Source organism: Mauremys reevesii, linkage group 1, assembly GCF_016161935.1.
Source record: "Mauremys reevesii isolate NIE-2019 linkage group 1, ASM1616193v1, whole genome shotgun sequence".
NCBI lineage: Eukaryota > Metazoa > Chordata > Testudines > Geoemydidae > Mauremys > Mauremys reevesii.
The window spans coordinates 53662014-53683896 of NC_052623.1; the positions used below are offsets into that span (position 1 = coordinate 53662014).

Genomic DNA, 21883 nt, shown 5'->3' on the forward strand with positions numbered 1-21883 from the left:
CAAAGGATGTGAACAACAAGCCTACTGCTTGGTCTCTCCTACCTGTTTTCAGCGCATCATAAACCAGCCAGGATTCTCTTTTATGATATATATATATTTCAGTCAGTGATATCCAATAGTGTTGCTGAGACATCCTGGCTAGGTTAACGACGAGAACGAAAACTTGTTCTCAAGATTTTGTTTGATGGATGTGACTGCATTGTGGGTTTTTCAGGAACATAAAACACTGTGACGTATGGTGAACTGAAAGGAAAATAATATGACCCAGAATAAAGGTGGTTAAAAACCTCCCTGACTGCTGCTATGCAATCTTCTTGGGTCAAGGAGGGAACGCCACAGTGGCCCAAATTAATCTCTGCTGTAAATGAAATGAAGTTCATAGAGTTATACCAGGGAGGAATTTAGCCCAGACAGTAAATCTTGAGCAGGCAAAGGAAAATGTGTAATGTACAGTCTAATATTTTCTGATCAGAAAGAAATTACAGAAAGTATTTTAAAACTTCTCTTAGGAATTCCAGTAGTTCTTTCCTTTATAACGATAATGTCTGCAAGTTGTTATTCTCTGACAGAATACAAAAGTTAACAATAAAAGGGATATATTGATATAATTATATTTCATTGGGCTCTTCTATTACCTTCCATCATTTTTCTCCCTAATGCAATTCTGATTTGCTGGATCATTTCCTTTGTCAAAACTGCATATCATTTCAGTGGCATATCATTCCAATAAGAGAAAGCAGAGGCCCAGAACAATAATGCACACAATCAATCAAAAGGAAACATTCAACAGCTGCTGGCTGAGTTAGGGACAGCTCTTCTGTCGCTGAAATCTTTCTACACACCATTCCAGTTTTTTGCCCTGATGAGTGGGCCAAGAACCAACCATTAATGTTTCAAAGGGCAGGTGCATTTAAGAGGATTTCTTGTTTATAGGTTGTGTATGAGCAGAGTTAAGGCTGTTTTTGGGATGTCCAATGAGCTAATTTACACATACACAATTATTTGAGACACTGCATGAACAGGGAGGATATATGAATATGGATCTACCTTCCATTGATAGTTCATTTCCATACTTTTAAATATTTAGCTTTTTTTTAAAAATGGTAGCATTTCTTGGTCTACAAATGTTCCAACTTTAAATGTTATCTAGTAACCTTAACTTAAATGTATTAGCATTTTTTCTACTAAATAGCTGACTCGTCAAACTCAAGCAAAATGAGAGATCCACCATTCTCCAAACAGCATGGCAAAAGCAGGAGAAAAAACAGTTGGGTTATATCCAGGGCCGGCTCCAGACACCAGCTGAGCAAGCTCATGCTTGGGGCGGCAGATTCTAGGGGGCGGCTTCCGCCCAATCCTACGGTGGCATGGCCCCCCTTTTTTCCCCCCTGCTCTGGCAGCAAACTCGGCAGGGCAGCCCGCGTCCTTCCCTCCCCGCTGACCGGAGCAGCGCAGAGCCCTCCCAGCAGCCGGCGCAGTAGTCGGGGCCACCAGGTGAGCACCCCGCTGAAGCCCTGGCCGCCCCCCTTCTCTCTCTCCCCCCCCACTAGACCAGGCGCACACTCTGCAGCACAGGGAGTCCCCCTGCACCCTGGCTCCGGCTGCCCTGTAGGGTTTTTATGTTTTGTTTTTTCCCCTGCGCTGTTCCTGCCCCTTCCCTGCTTCGCTGCTTCAGTCACGCCATGTCCCACCCCCTGCTTTGCCGCTCCAGCCGCCCCACAGGTTTTTTTTTCACCTCTTTGCCGCTCCAGCCGTGCCTTTTTTTTGTTTTTTGTCCCCCCCCCCATTTACCGCTCCGGCTGTGCTGCAGGTTTCCCCCCCCCCAGCTTTGCTGTTTCAGCCGCGCAGTGTTTTTGTCCCCCCCACCCCGCTTTGCCGCTCTGGCCGCGCTATGGGTTTTTTCCCCCTACTTTGCCGCTCCGGCGGGACCTCCCCCGCTTTTTTTTGCTTGGGGCGGCAAAAAAGCCAGAGCCGGCCCTGGTTATATCTGCATTATTTTGAGAGCAGCTATTATCAGGCATCTGTCCTAAGGAATGAATAATATTTATGTTCTAATACATGGGTTTTGCAAGACTGTTGCTCAAATGTCATTGAGGAAAAGATCAGTATGCTCTAAGTGCATAGTTTTAAATTCACTTTGAGAAATAAAATATTACAGCCTATATGTAGATGACATAGTATACTTAGTGAATAAATGTTAAGGAGAAAGCTATATAAGACCAGATCTTTCTAATAACAGAAACTCCTTGTGGAGAAGAAGCTAGAAGAGTGCCTTTAGAAAGTTTACCTTAGAACTACAAAGTCTCTGCCAGGATGGGGTGCCATGCTGTTCAATACATACTGGTAGATTTCTGTTTGCTTATCCAGAGTTTCTACGACCTTCCATTGCAAGAAGTCCTCATCCCAAAGGTGACGTTCTCTTACAACTCGATTCAGTACAACTGATGGGGGGGCTTCAACTTCCACTGAAGCTTTCCAAAGCCTGAGTGGGTTGCCATCTCCAACCTTGAGTAAACAATAAAGAAAAAATGGAAATGCTGGAGCTATGAATATGTTCTCGGTGTGGAATGATTAAAGAATTTCCGGTGAGGACTCAGAGCTCAAGTTTAAGATGAAGTTTCACAGCATTTATATTTACAGGCATGTTCAATATTATTTGTTTATATAGAAATATACATGTGCTGACACAACAGAAAAATGAGACAGTAGGTTAAATTCTGTTCTCGCACCAATATAAATCTGGATTAGATCCTTCAATAGCACTGGCATTACTCTATTTATATTGGTGGGACTGAGATGCCAATTTGTTCCAAAGTTCCTACCTCAAAGATATTAAGTAGAACATGGGATTTTCCCTGAAGAAGTCATAGAATTTTTGAAAAATAGCTGGTAAAAGGGACTGAAGAAAGGATAGGTGATATACAACATGATTAGAATAAGACTGATTTCTTAGCCCAGCACCTGAAACTCTGATTGCCCTGAAAGAGTCCCATGTTCAATCTGAAACACTTGCGCAATCAGAGGTGCTGCTGTGTACAGAGGATTTGCCCTTTTGGCTAATCAGTGGAGTTGCATTAACCAGAGTTTTCAAGAGTAATTGACATGATGACTCATTCTTGTGTCTGGATGGATAAAGGTTCCTTTTTCTGGGGCCCCAAAAGTAGGAAAATAGCTTTTATAGCAAAAAATCTGCTCACTGGCCCTTGAGTTCTGTTATTTGATACAGCACCGTAGTGGGGAGAAAGCCACAGAGAGCCCAAGATCATAGAAAGGCAGGGCTGGAAGGGACAGCCCCCGTGCTGTGGCAGGATCAAATAAACCTAGATCATCCCTGACAGGTGTTTATCCAACCTGTTTTAAAAACCTCCAATGATGCGGATTCCACAGTTTCCCTTGGAAGTCTATTCCAAAGCTTAACTACCCTTATATTTAGAAAGGTTTTCCTAATATCTAACCTAAATCTCTCTTGTTGCAGATAAAGTCCATTACTTATTTTTCTACCTTCAGTGGAGACGGAGAACAATTGATCACAGTCCTTTTTATAACAGCCCTTAACAGCCCCCACCCCAGTCTTCTTTTCTCACAGCTAAACATGCACTCTTTTAACTTTTCCTCACAGGTCAGGTTTTTTCAACTATTTAATATTTTGGTTGCTCTCCTCAGGATTCTCTCCAATTTGTTGACATACTTCCTAAAGTGTGGCACCCAGTATCGGACACAGTACCCAGATGAGGCCTCACCAGTGCCAAGTAAAGTGGGACAATTACCTTCCGTGTCTTACATACAACACTCATTTTAATATAGCCCACAATGATATTAACCTTTTTTGCAGCTGCATCACATTGTTGATTCATATTCAATTTTTGATCTTCTATAACCCCTGGTCCTTTTCAGCAGCACTACCACCTAGTCAGTCATTCCCCATTTTGTAGTTGTGCATTTGTCTTTACTGAATTTCGTTTTGTTGATTTCAGACCAATTCTCCTATTTGTCAAGGTAAGCTTGAATTCTAATTCTGTCCTCCAAAAGTTCTTGCAACCCCTCCCAGCTTGGTGTCATCTGCAAATTTTAAAAGCACACTCTCCACTCCACTATCCAAGTTATTAATGAAACTATTGAATAGTACTAGACCTAGGACTGACCTCTGTAGGACCCCACTAGATACACCCTCCCAGTCTGACAGCAAACTGTTGTTAACTACTCTTTGAGTACAGTCTTTCAACCCGTTGTGTATCCACCTTATAGTAATTTCAGCTAGACCACATTTCCCTAGTTTGCTTATGAGAACATCATGTGGGACTGCATCGAAAGTCTCACTAAAATCAAGATATACTATGTCATGCTTCCCCCCATCCACTAGGCTGGTAACCCTGTCAAAGAATGAAATTAAGTTGGTTTGGTATGATTTGTTCTTGACAAATCCATGCAGGTTATTCCTGATAACCCTATTTTCCTTAGGATGCTCACAAACTGATTGTTAGGCTGACTGGTCTATAATTCTCCAGGTCCTCTTTGTTCCCCCTTTTAGAGACAAGTACTATGTTTACCCTTCTCAAGTCTTCTGGGACTTTACCCATCCCCCAGGAGTTCTCAAAGATAATTGCTAATGATTCCAAGATTGCTTCAGCTCATTTCTGAAGTGTTCTATAATGAATTTCATCAGGACCTGCTAACTTGAATATGTCTATCTTATCTAAATATTCTTTAACCTGTTTTTCCCTATTTTGGCTTGCATTCCTTCCCCTTTGTTAATATTAACTTCCCCTGGTTGTAATGGGGAAAGCCTCCATCCGAATAGAGTGGTGACAAAATTATCCTAAAATCATAGGTCTAACATTTTCACAACAACTGTGCAGGACTACCCTGGTAGAACAGGCAGGAAGCTATACTGTATCTACATTAACAAAGTTCCCCTCGCCCCCTCCCCGCACCTTCCAAATCTCCTCAAGCTTTAGAAAACTTTCTCTACTGTGTTCCAGTGACCTGTTTGCAGGAGAAGCAGAAGGCCAGGAAAGTTACCCATCCCCTTCTCAAACAATTCACTCAAGTAATACAATCTATTTTTCCTATTTTCTTCTCTGTATCTTTTCACGGTTTGCTTTATCACTTCCTTTGCCTGTTAGTTGAGACCTTACTATGGCTTCTGTGTGCCCACTTCCAGGAATATCATACAGGCAAGTCTTATCTTACGCGGGGGTTCTGTTCCGTGGTTAGTGCATAAAGCGAAAACCGTATACACAAAATTACATCCCCAAGCCCTTTAAATCCAGCCTGGAGCTGCAGACGGGTTTTAAAGGGCTCCACCAGGCTTCCCGCTGCAGTGGGGAGCCCGGAGGAGTGCTTTAAATGCCGCCCTGGCCCGGCCGCCAGAGCTGCGGGTGGGATTTAAAGGGCTTCACTGCGGCGGGAAGCCTGGTGGAGCCCTTTAAATCCCACCCGTAGCTTTGGCAGATGGGCCGGGGCCGGCATTTAAAGGGCCTGGAGCTCCACGGTGGCTGGAGCCTCAGGCCCTTTAGTTTGCCCCAGGGGCTACCAGCCACCTCTGCAGCTGGGAGCCCCCTGGGTGATTTAAAGGCCCTGGGACTCCCAGCCACAACTGGTGCCCCAGGACCTTTAAATCTTGAGGCCACACCTCTTCCGCTTGAGGCCATGCCCACCAGACTCCAGCCGTACAGCGTAAAGCTAAAATTGCGCATGTTAAATGCGCGTAAGTTGCGACAGACCTGTACATAGATCACTGCCATGTTACATTTCTATTAACTATTTATTTATATAGGAAGTTTTAACAGATTTCCCCCCCTCCCCTCCAAGATTATTATTTACCTGCCAGTAGAAGACTTAAAAAATAGTAAAGGCATTTATTTATTCAGCCATGTAATGAACCAATGGGACCTATAGATAGAAATGGGTAGATTAGATTTTTTTTTAAATTTGTTTTTTATTCTTCCACATCTCTTGAAATTACCTTTTTGTAGGCGAGGTCCGTGTTCTCTATGCTAGAACAGATGACCCATCCTTTGAATTTCTCTTTTGCTTCTTTCTGAAGGTTCTGCATCAGACTTTCAAGGTACATTTGGTAATTTCCTCCTTCTTCACCCATTTGCTTTCCTAGTTCCTCCACTGTTGGACAGTGCACTTCAGCTTCCACGTAGGAGTTCCGAGACTGGGTTGCCATCTCATGGGGGACCTGCTCCAAAGAAAGCAGGTAAAACTTAGAGGTAGAGGCTTATTTTGAGAACTGCCCTTTAAGAGAAGCATTCTCTAGCATGATGTATTATCCTGTACACAAGCACAATGAATCTATGAAAGCAGATACCCACTGCTATCTTTGCCTACTGTTAATCATGAGATATCAAGATACGATAATAGCCAGTGTGTCTATGTACCACAGCTCTCTACTGGATGGTGTCAGACTGTTCAATTGTACGTCAAAGGCCCTTTAGTGCTAATAGCGATTCTCCTTTAGCTCAAAGAAAACTAGCATGTACTTTTGGAGCAGGAGGATACAAGTTCTATCCCTGAAATGGGAAGTGCCAGTGCATGTAGTTCAGGAATCACTGTGTAATCCTAGGCAACGACAGCTTTGTTACACTACATACAGAACAACATATGTAAGCTCCCTTTTGGATTTTTTTAAAAAGTAAGATACTAAAACATATAACTAATTAAATGTTAAAACAACAGATTTTACTATAAAGTAAAATTTGTTAACCCAGAAGGATCATAAACTAATGTTGCTAATATCTGCATCTCTGAAAAGGTAGAAGGAGACGGTCAAAAAGAAATGAGAAATAAACTTCAGATGAACAAGCTTATAAATAAGTTAGGAACCATGGCCCTCTAAGCTAAAATGAGAGAGAAAATGTAAGTCTAAATTGTAAATATTTCAAAGGCTGCTCTTTTATGTACAGTGGCCTCCATGAATAATACTGAGTCTTCCACTCACCTCAAAAAGTTTGTTGCATTCTATTATCATGTGTGCAAGTCCCTGAGTAGCTGCCAGGTTTTCACTGAGGTCCTTCTGATCTGGCTTTCCTGTTGCATATTTTTTCTGTATTACTCTGTAATTGAATTCAGTGTCTCAGGTAAGAGGAGCTGGATCTTTTTAATATGAAAGTAAACGTAATGGCACAATGTTCTCATAGCCACAGAGAAAACCTTTTTAAATTTAAATTTCTAAGAGATCATTCAGGCCACACAAAACCTTTTTTTGATTCCAAAGGAAAAGTGTTTACCTAAAATATTCTCAAGCCAAAGTTAAAAGCAGGAACATTTAAAGATGTTATACATTGCATATCATACATTTTGCAACAGACCTTCAACAAATATGCCCAGTATTCTATCCTGTCATCATTTAAAATGCTTGGCAAGGCACTGGCTACAAGGAGACTTTTCCAGACCCATATATCTGAACAGATTCCAAATATGGTCATAGTAAGATCTTTGGCAGGGATGGGAAGGGAATGCAGAGGGGACATTTAGATGGGCCACCAATGTTTGGATGGATCTAAGCCCTGTTTAATCTATATTCACCATATTATGAACCACAGGAACATGGACTGAAATGAGCTCAATTTTCCAGTTAGCAGAATGCTATTCAAGTATACACAAAGTGAGTCATTGGCAGAGCTGGGATTAGCACACAAGCGTTCCGTGCGTATCCCTTCTTCCCATGATGCCTCTTTAATAATGATTTGGGTGAAGGTTGCGCAGGATTTAAGCCAGAACATACCCATTGACTTTGACAGGAATTGTGTGTCTGCAACCTTGTACCATGCCCTGAAAACGTGCTTGTTAAAAGCCATGCCCACAAAACTGTGGACCTATCTTCTCCACACTGAAGTCAATGGCAAAAGTCTGTAACAGGGTGCTGGCCTCAGAGGCACTGAACCAGCCCCTGCTAGCTCAGCTCCCAAAAAGGGGAAGTAATTGGAGCTGGCAGTGTGTGGCTCATTAAAGGGCTGCAAGGTAATCACCTGTGAGCTTTATGGGGAGGAGGCCTATAAAGCTAGCAGGAAGGGACAGGAAAGGGAGGAGGTAGGGATTGCTGTTCCCACCTCGCTGCAGGAACTAGCTGTTCCCCAGGTGGCTACCTGAGTAATATTGAAGTGTACAGAACTGTATATAGGTGGTGGTGGAAACGCACACAGGGAAATAAAAAGCACTGGGGTTTGCAAAGGACTGGTCTCTGACTGATTTGTACCAAGAGCAAGGAAGGGCACGTCTACAGTCCCATTGACGCCAATGGCAGCAGAATCAGGCTTGATGCCTTCAAAAGACAAAACTACCCCTACAAAACATACTCACACACACATTGAATTTAGAGATGAAAATAGGCATTTACTTGTGCAAGAATTAAATGACTTTTTCTGTGTGTAAATGCCCTTTTGGCTCTGTAATGCCTTCTCAAAGAATGCATGCCCAAATCTTGGGGTGCGATAGTCAACAGTCGCCTTTGAAAATCTCACCCCAAATGTTGGTCTAAACATCAAAAGTATCATGTTAATACAATATTATTTAAGTTTTAAATTCCAGCCCTTTCTGTAAAAGATAAGGGGACAGCCAAGACAATTACTTACCTTGGTGAGCTTTCCTTCTTTAATATATTAAGGTGGAAAAGGGAAGGGGCCAGACACACAGCTACATTCATCGGAGTCATTTGATTCTCTTCTACAGAGGAGACATCATTCAGGAAACACAGCAGAGTCTGCAAAACCTCCCTGTTTTCATCTGACATCAACATGATGGCTGCCTGCAAGGCCTGAAGTCTCTGCTCTTTGGGAACATCTGAGGAAAATCAAGTGTCATTCAATGGGGTTAATCATAACATCATGTAAAGACACTGGAACGTAATAAAGTGAACACAGAAACTCACACTGTGGTGACTACTTTTTTTGGACGGGGAAAACACCTTTTAAATGTCAGACTATGAAAACCTGAGCTTTTCTTTCTTACATATTCTGAGCTTGCTCGCTCCTACTCTTCCACATTTTGGAAAGTGAATACCGACCTGTACTAAGGAGGACTGAGTCCAAACTTTTAAGTGCTATTATATTTTTTATCTTTCCATACTGCATCGCCTGTCTAACCAATTTTACTACCCTTCTCTGTCCCTGAGGAGGTGGGTCTCTAAGAAGGAGACCGTACTTCATTTAGAGTTTATGATGTGAGTGCCATAGCATTAAATGCTATTTTCTATGCTTTTTCTGCCCTTGGGAGAGCAGTTCAAAAAGCATTAGGAATGCTTGGGGAAATGCTTGCACTTATGTCCTGAACCTAGGAAGAGTTTAATGAAAGTAGTAATGGATATGCTTGAATAGCATCTTGGACAGAATTATTTTTAAAGCTACCATAAGTTTCCTCAGGTTGGATTAAGAGAACTCCTTTGGGTGTTTAATACATTATATATAACCCTATGAAAGAAAAGCAAAGCCTGAGTTACCATTGATGTAACAGCAAGCTATTAAGTTCTGTCTCTTGGAAAGCTCATGCAACCACTTTATTTTAAAAGGTTTCAGACAAAAAATGGTAAATTGATATAGTACAACCCTGACTTTCTAGAGGTGGTAAGGGACACAGGAAACCTTCAGAAAACTCAGAGGAATCTTTGCTAAGTCTGTGCAATGTTTCCCTTATCCCAGTGGCATAGCCAGGTTTTCAGTGTAGGGGGAGCAAAAAACATAAAAAAGACCCCCCTTGGCTCCCCCTCTGGCCACGCCCCCTTGGCTCCCCCTCTGGCCATGCCCCCAGACCGGAAACTACCCCCCCCTCACCTTCCCTCCTGTGCTGCCGCCTGTCCCCGGCTCCTGTCCCAGCGCTTGGCTGTGTCTGCACCGGCCGGCAGGCGCAGCTTCCGCGCCGGCCTGCCGCCCCACGGCTCCTCTGGCAGTGTGGTGGGCAGCACCAGCCGGCAGGCACCGCATCCACGCCGAGCTGCCGCTGCCGCTGCCGCCCCGCGGCTCCTGTGGCTGTGTGGCTGGCAGCGCCGGCCGGCAGGCGCCGCTTCCGTGCCTGCCGGCCTGAGGGGAAGCAGCTGCTTCCGCTGAATCCCGCCAGCTACGCTACTGCCTCATCCCTCCCTCCACTGGATTCTGGCACATAATGAAGAATGCAATACAACCTTGAGGGACGCCACTTCAGTTAAATGGGCGTTTTGGTTAAGCAGAGTAACATAAACCACTGCTATGCCAAGTATAGGGTAACTGAGCACAGTCTGAACTGTGATATGCCCATCCCGCTGCAATCACAGAAATCAACCATTCTGGATATATCAGCAGTGTCCCAGCTCCTCAAGTTCTTGTCAGTATGTCATGGGGAAAATAATCCTTCCGAACCTCAGTTTTGGTGATGACGTAAACTACATGCATATGAACAAAAATTCCCAAAGTTAAATAAGGGGTGGGCAAACTTTTTGGCCTGAGGGCCACATCGGGGTATGGAAATTGTATGGTGGGCCATGGATGCTTATGAAATTGGGGGTTGGGGTGCGGGAGGGGATGAGGGCTCCGGTTAGGGGTGCAGGCTATGGGATGGGGCCAGAAATGAGGCATTCAGGGTGCGGGAGGGGTATCCGGGCTGGGGGTTGGGATGTCGGAAGGATGAGGGCTATGGGTGGAGGTGTGGGCTCTGGGGTGGGGCCAGGGATGAGGAGTTTGGGGTGCAGGAGGAGGCTGTGGGGTGTGGAGCAGAGGGGTTTGGAGTATGGGAAGGGGCTCCTGGCTGAGGCAGGGGGTTATGGTGTGGGAGGGGGTATGGGCTCTGGGCTAGGGGTGCAGGTTCCAGGGTGGGGCTGGGGATGAGGGGTTTGGGGTGCAGGGTAGGGCTCCAGGCTGGGGCAGGGGTTGTGGTGTGGGGAAGGGGGCTCCGGGCTGCGGGATTCAGAGTACAGGAGGTGGCTCTGGGCTAGGGCAAGGGGTTGGGGTGCAGGGTGGTGGTGGTGAGGGCTCCAGCTGGGGGTGCAGACTTTGGGCTGGGAATAAGGGGGTTGGGGTGCAGGAGGGTTTTCCAGGCTGGGATTGAGGGTTTCAGAGGGTGGGAGGAGGATCAGGGCTGGGGCAGAGGGTTGGGGTGCAGGAGGGTGGCAGGGGGACAGGCTCCAGACGGCACTTACCTCAAGCAACTCCTGGAAATAGTGGTATGTCTCCCCTCTGGCTCCTACATGGAGGTGTGGCCAGGTGGCTCTGCGCACTGTCCCGTCCGCAGGCACCACCCCTGCAGCTCCCATTGGCCACAGTTCCCGGCCAATGGGAGTTGTGGAGCTGGCGCTTGGGGTAGGGGCAGCACATGGAGCCCCCTGGCTGCCTCTACGCATAGGAGCCAGAGATGGGACATGCCACTGCTTCTGGGAGCCATGCAGAGCTATGGCATGTGCAGAGCGAGGGGAGCCCCCAACCCCGCTCCCCAATGGGAGCTCAAGGACTGGATTAAAAGGTCTGATAGGCCCTGGACCGTAGTTCGTCTACCCCTGATTTAACCCCACACTTTATGAGATACCGCAGGTACTCAAGTAACTGTTCATTTTTATTTATTTTTTTGATCCAGAAAGTGTGGTTCTTCCAGTACTACCTATAGCAGAGAAATATAAATGTTGTTGAATGTACAGAGGAAAAAATCCTACATGTTTTTAATCTAAACTTTGTTTCTCAATATGTAGGAAAGCCCACCTGTTTCCCTGTTACTGCTTTGTTTTAAACAGATCCATACTGAAGTCCTTAAAGTTACTCACACAGTTCAAAGAAATCCTTCCTAGAGCCATTTCTTCTTCTCCCAGCAGTACAGGCTTAAGCTCTTTAGCCTTACTGTGCCCTGGAATTCATTTATTCCCTATATATATTGTACATGGAGGCTTTACTATCATTTTCATAAATGTCATTTTCCTAACCAAAAGAATATGGTAAAAGGCTGATCCATAAAGTGGAATATCACAATTTCCTTCTTTAAATCTTTTCTCTATGTGCTGTACTAGAGTATTACGGGGCCAGCTTTAGTTATAAATAAAATACATCTGACTTCCCCAAAACAGAAGCTCCTACAAGGCCTACCAACATCCTAAAAGGAGATTTTTTTCAATTGGTTTTGTAGTTTTATATGAGCTTCCACACTCTGAAACCATACATGCTTTTTAGAGACGTGGGCATTTAGATGTGACAGCTGGCTGGCCTCCCCTCCTGTGTTAACACAGGAGCATTCCCAGTTTTCATCAAACAATGGCTAGAACACATACTTCTATTAAAGAGTCATGTGAGAACATAAAATATGGCCCTGGAATTAGATATATCCTCTACTTAGCCTGCTATTTTGGTGATGCAAGTAATTATGGGAGCAATTTTATTGGTGCAAATAATTACAGGTGCTTTTTATAAAGTGCTATGAAATGTGCCTGAAGTTCAGTGTGACCCTGCAGCTTCTGGGAATGAAAGCAGAAAGAGGAAGTATAGGTCAATGATTAGGTCACAAGTCTAGGCTCATATGGTATTTTAAAACGGTTTCTCTCTTCTCAGTATCACCTGAAATTCCTACAACAGAACATTTTAAGTTGTTAATTTACTTTTCACTATTTCCACTGTTTGTTTACTTTTGGTTCCTCCCCTAATTTGGACAATTAGACTAGAATTGTCAGTTTCACTTTCCGGCTCACATGCACTGATATCTTTCTGATCTGTTTGAGGTTCAGACATTGCTGAGGAATGAAATTAAAAGAAAAAACCCTTAAGCTTTTCTTCCCCTATTAGATCTCTTAACAGGACTTAAGTTTGGGCTCTAAACTATGATACTAGAGTGCATATAAATGTTAGTAGATATAATGAAAATGCAAACCCTCAAAAGCTATATCCGCATGAAAATTCATTTCATGTTAATATTCTCATTTTGAAGGCCAAATTGCCATCCTCTCCACATTCCAAAGACTTTTACCAAGATGAAGTGGGTCAATAATTTTTTTTAAAAATATGATATTATAATATAAACTGTTTCAGGTTATTTCCTCCTCTGGCTTTCCCTGTGCATCTCATCTTCTCTGTGTGCTTCTTTTTGATTGGAAGGGTGAGATTTTCAAAGCTGCATGTGGGATTTGGACACCCAATTTCCATGACAGTCAAGGGAGCTGCGTGCCCAAATCCCATTAGGTAGTTTTGAAAATCTCAGCCAAAGCCTCTAGTAGCAGGGACTGTCTTTATTTTGTCTTTATTTTGTGCTGTGTACAGCACCAATCATATTTTGCCTGAGCCAAAACCCTTTGAAGTTAGTTGAATGAATCAGGCCCATGGTTGACACTTCGGTAACATTCAGAATAACCACCATTTTACTTACGTTGATAGATATGGAGGAAGGTTTCTCCTAGCTTACTGGTGAGAAGAGGTTCTGGCAAGTCCCTGAAAAACTGCTTTACCATATCTGCCACATCGTAGGCTGATTGGTCTTCATAGCTGACGTTCTCAGGGGAGCTCTCGTTCATCTGACGAAGGGCCTGGATTCGGGACTTCACTCCTGATTTTCGAAACAGACCCACCTAAATCAGGAGCCATGTTGGGTTGGTTAAACAGCCATTTTTTTCAAGTATTTCTTACAAGAGGCTTTGCTTACTGAGGAAGTCGTGTTACTTGTTTTACTATTGTAGATAACAAGATTTCATGCAACTGCAAGATTCTTACATTAGTGGAAATGCCAGTAGACTTGTTCACAAGAGAAATCATAAACCGCTACATACTCTTGCTGTAGGACTATAACACCTAATAATTCTTCCCTAGTATACCAAATCACACACCAAAAGGTCAGAAGGTATGTGGGTATAACATTGCCTAAAAATTATGACCCAGTTCCTTAGCTGGTGTAAATTGGCATAACTAGTTGACTTTAATGGAGATACACTGATTTACCCTTGTTGAGAATCTGGCTTATCATTTTGAAGATTAACAAGACAACAGGATCTTCAGCTAAGTAATATACTACGTGTCAAGAGACTGGGACATCCTGGTAGGATTAACATGCTAAATCTATTTTTCCCCTTCCTGTTCTCTGCTCCCGGAAGTTTCCTCAAATTCCACTGAAAAACCTAGTAGTTACAAAGCAGAGGGATTATTTGTGTAGAGACACTAAGATACATTTTTATCTTGTTTGTTTTCTATTCTGAAGGAAGTGGTAATTCTTAAAATGAGTGCTGTTAGTGCCTTCACAGCAGTGCTGTCCTTTTACAGTAGTTCTCGGAAGTGGAATTCCCCTGAGGTGAATTCCTGAGCATGAACCACATATTTATTCCCAAGTGAATTTCTGTTGTTCCATTTGGGAAGTATTCCTGTTGTTTTTCTTCAGTTTATAGGAGAAGAGGTGAAATACTGAGAAAATCTATAAAAAGAATAAAGTGGGCATATTTGGGCTTTAAATTATAAAGCTTGCTTCCTCTTTGCCTGTTGTGTATAGGTAGTTATATTTGTCTTGTTAACTTGGAGTCAAGGTTACTGGACTGCATATCCCACCAACTCCAACCATGAAAGGAACTAAATATGCAGTTCAGTCATGCAATATCCTATGCTCATCTTTGCAGCCTCCATTCCAAGGCCCACGTAGCTATCCTCATCCTGAACAAATAATGGATGCTCTTGAAGTCCTTCCATGTTCAATGGTCATATACTGAAATGTTTTGATGATTAATATAGAGATGATGTGGCTTTCGTAAATTAAACTGTATGTAGTTCTGTGCATGCTGTGTATTACTTTGTTAGTAGAATACAGTGTCAGATTCAGGGGCGGCTCTAGGCACCAGCAAAACAAGCTGGTGCCTAGGGCGGCAAAATCTAGGGGGCGGCAAAAGGCTGGGGCCCCAGCTCATCCTGCCGCTGCGAGCCGAGGAGCGGCCCGTCCCCTGCAGCCGGGGGGGGGGGGGGGGGGCGGCAGGCTGGGCCGGCGGACCTGCCGCAGTCATGCCTGCGGGAGGGCCACCGGAACCCCGGGACGACTGGACCTGCCGCAGGCATGACTGCGGAGGGGGCGCTCGTCCCGCGGCTCGGCTGGACCTCCCGCAGGCATGACTGCGGCAGCTCAAGCGGAGCCGCCGGACCCGCGAACCCGCGGGAGGTCCAGCCGAGCCACGCGGGACCAGCGGTCCCTCTGCAGTCATGCCCGCGGGAGGTCCGCTGCTCCTGCGGCTCCGGGGCGCCTCCCGCGCATGACTGCTTGGGGCGGCCAAAAAGGTAGAGCCGCCCCTGGTCAGATTGCAAATAGCGGCTTTGAGATTTTTCTGTTATGTCTAGGAAAAGTTATATAAGTGAGTTATGTCAGTGATGTTTGCAACCTAAACTAATATATAGAAATTACAGAACTGAAATCTGCATTGTGTGCACATTGGTGGATTATGTTTATATTCAGAGATAAAGCTGCCTTTAGATCTGACAATGAAATACAAGGAAGTGACTGGCTCTTTTTATCTGGATTGTCCATCATTTCTTCTCTCCCTTTTGAATGCTCCCCTAGCCTGGTGTATTGAATATACTAGACTCATGGCCACAATTGTTTCTGTTAAAAGTATAAAACTCTGGAGCGTGCTGGACAAATGTGAAGCAAAACATCTGTGTTTGGGGCAAAGGCTCCTTGCTGGCATAAACAACCTTTAAAAATTCACAGTTATGTTAGAATCAGAGGTCAGACATCAAATTTCATCAAAACTATCTCCTGGTGCCTGACATCCAGTTACTGCTAATCTCTACTATTGTGTAATGATGTTACTTCTATTTCCCTTTCTTTGGAAAAATGCTTAATTCATCAAGAGGGGGTAGTTCTTGGTTTCATAAAAGCAGGTGTTTCAGGATCTCTTCCACAGTATTAGAGATGTATCCTGTAACTACAAGAGATCCATAAACACACGGACGGATTTACACCAGAGATTAATTTATCCCACTCTCTCTATTTTCTTCATGTGCTGTGGATAGTCTATTCTGCAAGTGCACAGTTGATGTAGGATAGAAAAAAAAGCTCAGCCAACAAAGAAAGACACAGAGACTTCTCTTTATCAGGGTTGTATCTGAATAATCATGTTCAATCCTTAAAGGCCTGAATTTCCTTACTTCATCTCAGAACAGTCATAACTATCTCAAGTGCCCATGGCCATACTTTACAATTTATACATATATATAAACAACTGCAACTCTGTTAGGTACGTACAGTGGCAGACCCAGAAGCGCAGGGCTCTAGGCTAGCTCCCTACATGCATTGTACAGGGAGGTGCTGGAAGCTGCTTAGGTCTCTAATGAAGCCAATGGGCAGGCATTAGCTGATTCTGAATTAGATGGGATAAGGAGAGGAGGTGTCAAGTGCAAAAGCTGAATTAACTGAACATTTGAAATCCTATATCTGGGTTTGGGCGAAAGTCTCTGCACAAATATGTTTTTAAATGTTCACAGTCTGGAAGCACTTTGATGTTAAACCCTTCCCTCTACCTTTACCTTTTAATATTTCCTCAATTCTACCATTAGGAGAGCGGAGCTGACTTTCTCCTATTGCTCTGACACCTTCCAGTGACCTCTTGAAGCAGAGACTTGTCCGTGTCACAAGAGATGCTGTTCCTGGCTGGATTTTCTCTGTTGCTTTTGCTTTTTCTGGTCTCTGTCCTATTTTTGTTTTCTACTTTCTTCCCCCGTTACTCCTCATTTCTCCCTATTGTCTCTGTTGTTCTATTTTGCTCTCTGTTCCCTTTCCTTTCCCTTCCATCTGTTCTCCTTTTCACTCTCCTATACACATTTCCATTCCCCCAACTCCACTACTTAATCCAGCCCTGCTTCACCTCCTTGCTCTCTGCTCCCGCATTCTTTCACTCTCACTATACAAGCCCAGATACCATGGTGATGGGCGCCGAATGAGAACTTAGCTACACTGAGTTGTGGAATGATTTCCTCCCTGCCCCTACTTATCTTCCCATTTCTGCCCATAGTGCTGAAACTCTCATTAGGCCATTCCCACAACATCAGATCTATTGCAGCGAGCACAATGTCACAAGCAGAGCAAGGAGCAGAAACTCTGGAAAATTCAGAAGTGGGCCTTGGGGCATGTGGGAAACATGCTGCTCCAATGTTAAAACTGGGCAAGCATTGTTGCAATGCAGAACAAAATGTCAACTTGCTGTCTGAGCTCTCAAGCCACAATATAGATTCATAGATTCATAGACTTAAGGTCAGAAGGGACCATTATGATCATCTAGTCTGACCTCCTGCACAATGCAGGCCACAGAATCTCACCCACCCACTCCTGTAACAAACCCCTAACCTATGTCTGAGTTATTGAAGTCCTCAAATCATGGTTTAAAGACCTCAAGGTGCAGGGAATCCTCCAGCAAGTGTCCCGTGCCCCATGCTGCAGAGGAAGGCGAAAAACCTCCAGGGCCTCTGCCAATCTTCCCTGGAGGAAAATTCCTTCCTGACCCCAAATATGGCGATAAGTTAAACCCTGAGCATGTGGGCAAGACTCACCAGCCAGTACAGGAAAGAATTATTTGTAGTAACTCAGATCCCACCCCATCTAACATCCCATCACAGACCATTGGGCATATTTACCTGCTAATAACGTGCTGTGACCATGCATCATAGAATCATAGAAGATTAGGTTTGGAAGAGACCTCAGGAGGTCATCTAGTCCAACCCCCTGCTATGTATACACATATACATAGAGCTCTATCTTTAGGGGAGGAACAATAAAGATATAATAGCTATGTCCCTTGCACAGTGAGTTAATACAGCAACAAAAGGGGTGTTAGTAATATGTCAGTCATTGTCCAGTGCTACCATAACCTGCACAGTGCTCTAGAATGGTGTGGCATTGATGTGGGCTGGCAAAGTAAAATGTTTAGACAGTAAAACCATTTCAACTGGCTTGATACATTTTTCAGCCAGTCAGGCTGTGGTTTAAAAACCCTTTGAAATGTAGCCAGGAATGTAAAGTCCATACCTGATCTAGACAATTGCTGCGTAAGTAGCGCAGTGCTTGTTGCATGCTCTGTGGAAGGGGCTGCCCCGTCCTCTGGACATGAACTATCAAAGGCACACCAAACACATTCTTGTCCTTGTAGTCAGGAACTTTCATCCTCTTCATGAACTTTGGCACAGACCTGAAATTCACACCGTTAGCATTAAACTGTGAGAGTACTTACATGATCCTACTGGCTAACATTACTGAGGGAAGCCAGTAACTCTGAAGGCAGCCTCTTTGATAAAGACAGCTGAATAAAAGTTTCCTTTCTAATACATGATATATGAATCCTTTAAAGTCAGCACATTTTATGGTCTCTTGAGAGCCTTTCCCAGCAGATTGCCTGTGGCTGTATGCTTGCCTTCAAAATGTCTGGCATGGATGGGCATGAGCAGCACAACAAAACGTAGTGGAAGATGTATCTTAAAGAGCGCGAGTTCATTTCTTTAATGGGTCCAGTGATTTCTATCATATCAGCTTTGTGATTTAGCATTTCTGTTGACCAGTAATTTACAGTAATAAATTACAGTGAGAAACCATTATGTGGCTAATGCATCCCTGATGTAACTCAATTGATTTCTGGTCATGCAAATTAACTAAACTTGGTGAACTTTCTTTCTCCCATAAATGATGGTGGAAAAGAGACCAAGAGGCCAGATTCCCTTTTGTGGGAATCTTGGCTTCAGCAGTTTTAAAACATGGATGAACATGGCCGGAGGTTTCGTAGTTTGCATGAGAAGGAGTTAACATTTGACTCTAAATGACCCACTGGAGGAGTTTGGAAAACAACACCACAGCTACTTGTAATTCCAATTGTCTATAGTGCTGAGCATGAAAACTTAGGCCCAGATCCACAAAGAAACTTAGGTGTTGTGATGCTCAGCAACCCAACACCTAACTTTTAGTCACCTAGAAAATCACACGAACACCAATGAGATCCACAAAGTCTAAGGCAGGTGCCTAGACTCCCTATGCAATGAATGGGGAAACAGAAGTGTCTAAGAATGCACAAAAACCCCCATGTTAGGTGGGGTGCCACCTTGATGCCAACCAGAGGGTGTGTTCTAAGCCCCCTCCCCCATAGATAGATGCCCAACTCTGGGTTGCAGGGAGACTCCGATCTCTGCTTGTGATAGCCAAGAACGCTTCTCCTGGACTCAGGAGGCTTAGGCACCTAAGTCATTCCTTGTGAGAATGAGCGAGGCAGGTGCCTAACTTCACACAAAATGGCTGGAAGAGGTGATGTCAAGTGATTAGAGCACTCCTGGGAGACCCCTGCCCAAATCTTTTCTCCCTGTCAGGAAGAGGGGGGAATTGAATTTGGGTGAATGCTTTAACCACTGGGCTAAAGATTATAAGGTGGGTGCTACCAGCACCAAATTCTCATTCTCCTCCAGACAGATTTGGAATGGGAGCTGATCCAGTAGATGGCCTCTACTGCATTGGGCTGCCATATCTTTGTGGATTGCTCTGGGGCTTAGGTGGGAGACAGGCATACAGTGCCTAGAGTGAGGTAGCAACATGCATGCTCCAAAGCAGAAACTTAAGATTCTAGGCGCTTTTGCAGCAAAAATTTAGGCACCGAGTAAGTTTACGCATCTACCGGGTTAAGCGGCAGCTGAGCAGGATTTTTGTGAATTGCAGTGGGGCCTAAAAATGGGACTTAGGTGCCTAAGTCTGGGTTTTAAACAGCTGTGTATCTTTGTGGATCTGGGCCTTACAGATCAACTATGTGATCACTGAAAATATTTGTCAGGAGAGAGAGCTACTTTGCGCAAATCAGCAAATTCCAGAAACTGCCGAATTTTAATCACAGCACTGACACCGAGTCGCCTTCTGTGGCCCTGAGTAAGTCCCTTAGAGCTAGATTCTCAAAGGAGAATTAGCAGTTGCAATGCCAAGCGTTTCAGTGCCTAACTTTTAGGTACCCTGACACCTTGTGGAATTCACAGCTGAGTTAGGTGTCAAGGCTCCTTATACAAGGCATGGGGAGAGTTAGGATCCTAAGAATGGGATTCACAGAAGCCAGCATGCTCAACAGGGAGATCCCTAAACCAGCCAATAGCAGGTGTTGACCAGAGGGGTATGTCCTAAACCGCATGCCTCTCAGAGTTAGTCTCTAACTGTGGGCTGGAGGGAGGCACCTATCTTTGCTTGGGATCAACAGCCATAAACCCTCTTCTGGAGGGTTCTTTCAGGAAAGGTGCCTAACTCATCACAAGATGGCTGGAGGAAGAGCCCTTAACCTTAACACTCAGCTGGGATGTGGGAGACTCCTCCCTCTGCCTGAGGGAATGAGATTTGAACAGGGGTTTTTCACCTCTCAGTGGATGCCCTAACCATTGGACTACAGAATCATTCACTGGCCCACTGAATATTTATGTATTTGTACACAGTGGAACAGCTTCAACAGGAGAGATTGAGAAAAAGCCCTACATCAGGATCCCCCAGAGCCCACTGGCTAGCACACTTACTGGAGAGGCAGGAGTACCAAGTGCATATCTCTTCTCCCCATCATGCAGAGTGGGGAATAGAAACAGGGTCTCCCACACCTCAGCTGAGTTCCCTGACCAGTGGGATACATTTTATAAAAGAGGCTGCTGCCTCCCTGCCTCATACAGTCTGTTTTGTGTAACATTAGACAGACCTTGAGAACAGCTACTGGATTGGGCCCCACGGCTGAGCTAGGCCAGGAAATGCCTAGTTGCAGCATCCCACTAGGATTTAGGCACCGTGGCATCTAGACTAAGGCAGCTGTGTGCATGCCCAGAGCCAGAAACTTAGGCAGCTAGGAAACTTTTAATGGTGGAAATTGAGATGCCAATGACCTTTAGGCTCCTCCAGGGTTAGCCAGCAGTTGAGCAGGGGTTTTGTGAATGCCAGTGGTGCCGACATTTTGGTGTTAGTCACCTAACGTGGGAGTTAAGTCCTTTTGTGACTCTAGCTCCTCACCTCTCATCTCTCTTTCTCCATTTATACCTTTGGAGATACCTTAATTATTTTGTCAAGCTCAGAGAGGGGCTTTGTGAGGATTAGTTAATGTTTGTAAAGTGCTTTGAAGGTGCAAAGCACTGTCTCACTGTGAAGTATTATTATCATTACTGCATATACAGGAGAATAATATTTTCTAGATAACTTCCACCTACCCACTGCTAATCACTCCTTTTTAATATAAAAAACAACAATAAAACAAACTTGTATACTTGATGTACGACCAGCAGCTGCTCCTTTCAAACCACAACTTTAGTTTTAGAGAACCTTATTTTAAAATTTCCTCTTTGTAATTATTCACTCCTACTCTTCTTGTTTATTTTTCTGGTACTTGGCTGCTATTAGAGAGAGGGTGAGTTGTCTAGTGGTTAGAGCAGGGAGGTGGATCAGACCTCTTGGGTTCTATTTCTGGCTTTGCCACTGACTCACTATATAACTACGGACTAAAATTACTTTCTGATTCTCAGATGAAAGGGGCTAGGTTAGTGGAATGATAATAATATAATTGGGAGAAACAATTTCCTTCTAAATATATCTGCTTTGTGAGACACATAATGCACTTACCATGTCCAGCCATGTTTGTTTGACATGCAGTATTTTTCCATGATGGCAGTAAGGCGAAGTAAGGAAAATTTTTGCAGTAGATTCAGCTGGGCTGCTGATTGATTACTGAGCTGTAAGGATGCTGCAGAGTGGCTCGGGCCATGAGAGATCTGGAAACTATGCCAGCGTAATCGCCTTCAGCAAAAGAAAGGAGAAAAGGAAAATGAGATTATATGGTGCCACAATTAGGAAAAATGTGATGATATACAGTATTTGTCAATGTCAAATCAGTGATTTCTTGTGAAAAGGACTATTCTTGGGGACAGAGAATGCAGTGCCTTGCTTCTGTGAGGCTCTAGGAAGCCTGATCCAAGGCCCACTGAAGTTAATGGGAAGAATC

General features: G+C 44.2%; 1 protein-coding gene and 1 long non-coding RNA gene across 10 annotated transcripts in view; one reads left to right on the forward strand and one right to left on the reverse strand.

The window, feature by feature from the left end:
• Positions 1–21883, forward strand: part of LOC120401102 — a 48862-nt gene that overhangs the window by 24174 nt on the left and 2805 nt on the right. The window lies entirely within an intron of this gene.
• The window catches only part of STARD13 (StAR related lipid transfer domain containing 13), a 480039-nt gene that overhangs the window by 9863 nt on the left and 448293 nt on the right, over positions 1–21883 (reverse strand). For all 9 annotated transcript variants that reach the window (XM_039530647.1, XM_039530680.1, XM_039530670.1 and 6 more), the window contains 7 exons: positions 21505–21678; positions 17929–18088; positions 13309–13507; positions 8580–8787; positions 6947–7061; positions 5966–6187; positions 2288–2505 (listed from right to left, as the gene is read on the reverse strand). In XM_039530647.1, coding sequence (XP_039386581.1) covers positions 2288–2505; positions 5966–6187; positions 6947–7061; positions 8580–8787; positions 13309–13507; positions 17929–18088; positions 21505–21678 — 1296 coding nt within the window. The remainder of the gene's footprint in view (positions 1–2287; positions 2506–5965; positions 6188–6946; positions 7062–8579; positions 8788–13308; positions 13508–17928; positions 18089–21504; positions 21679–21883) is intronic.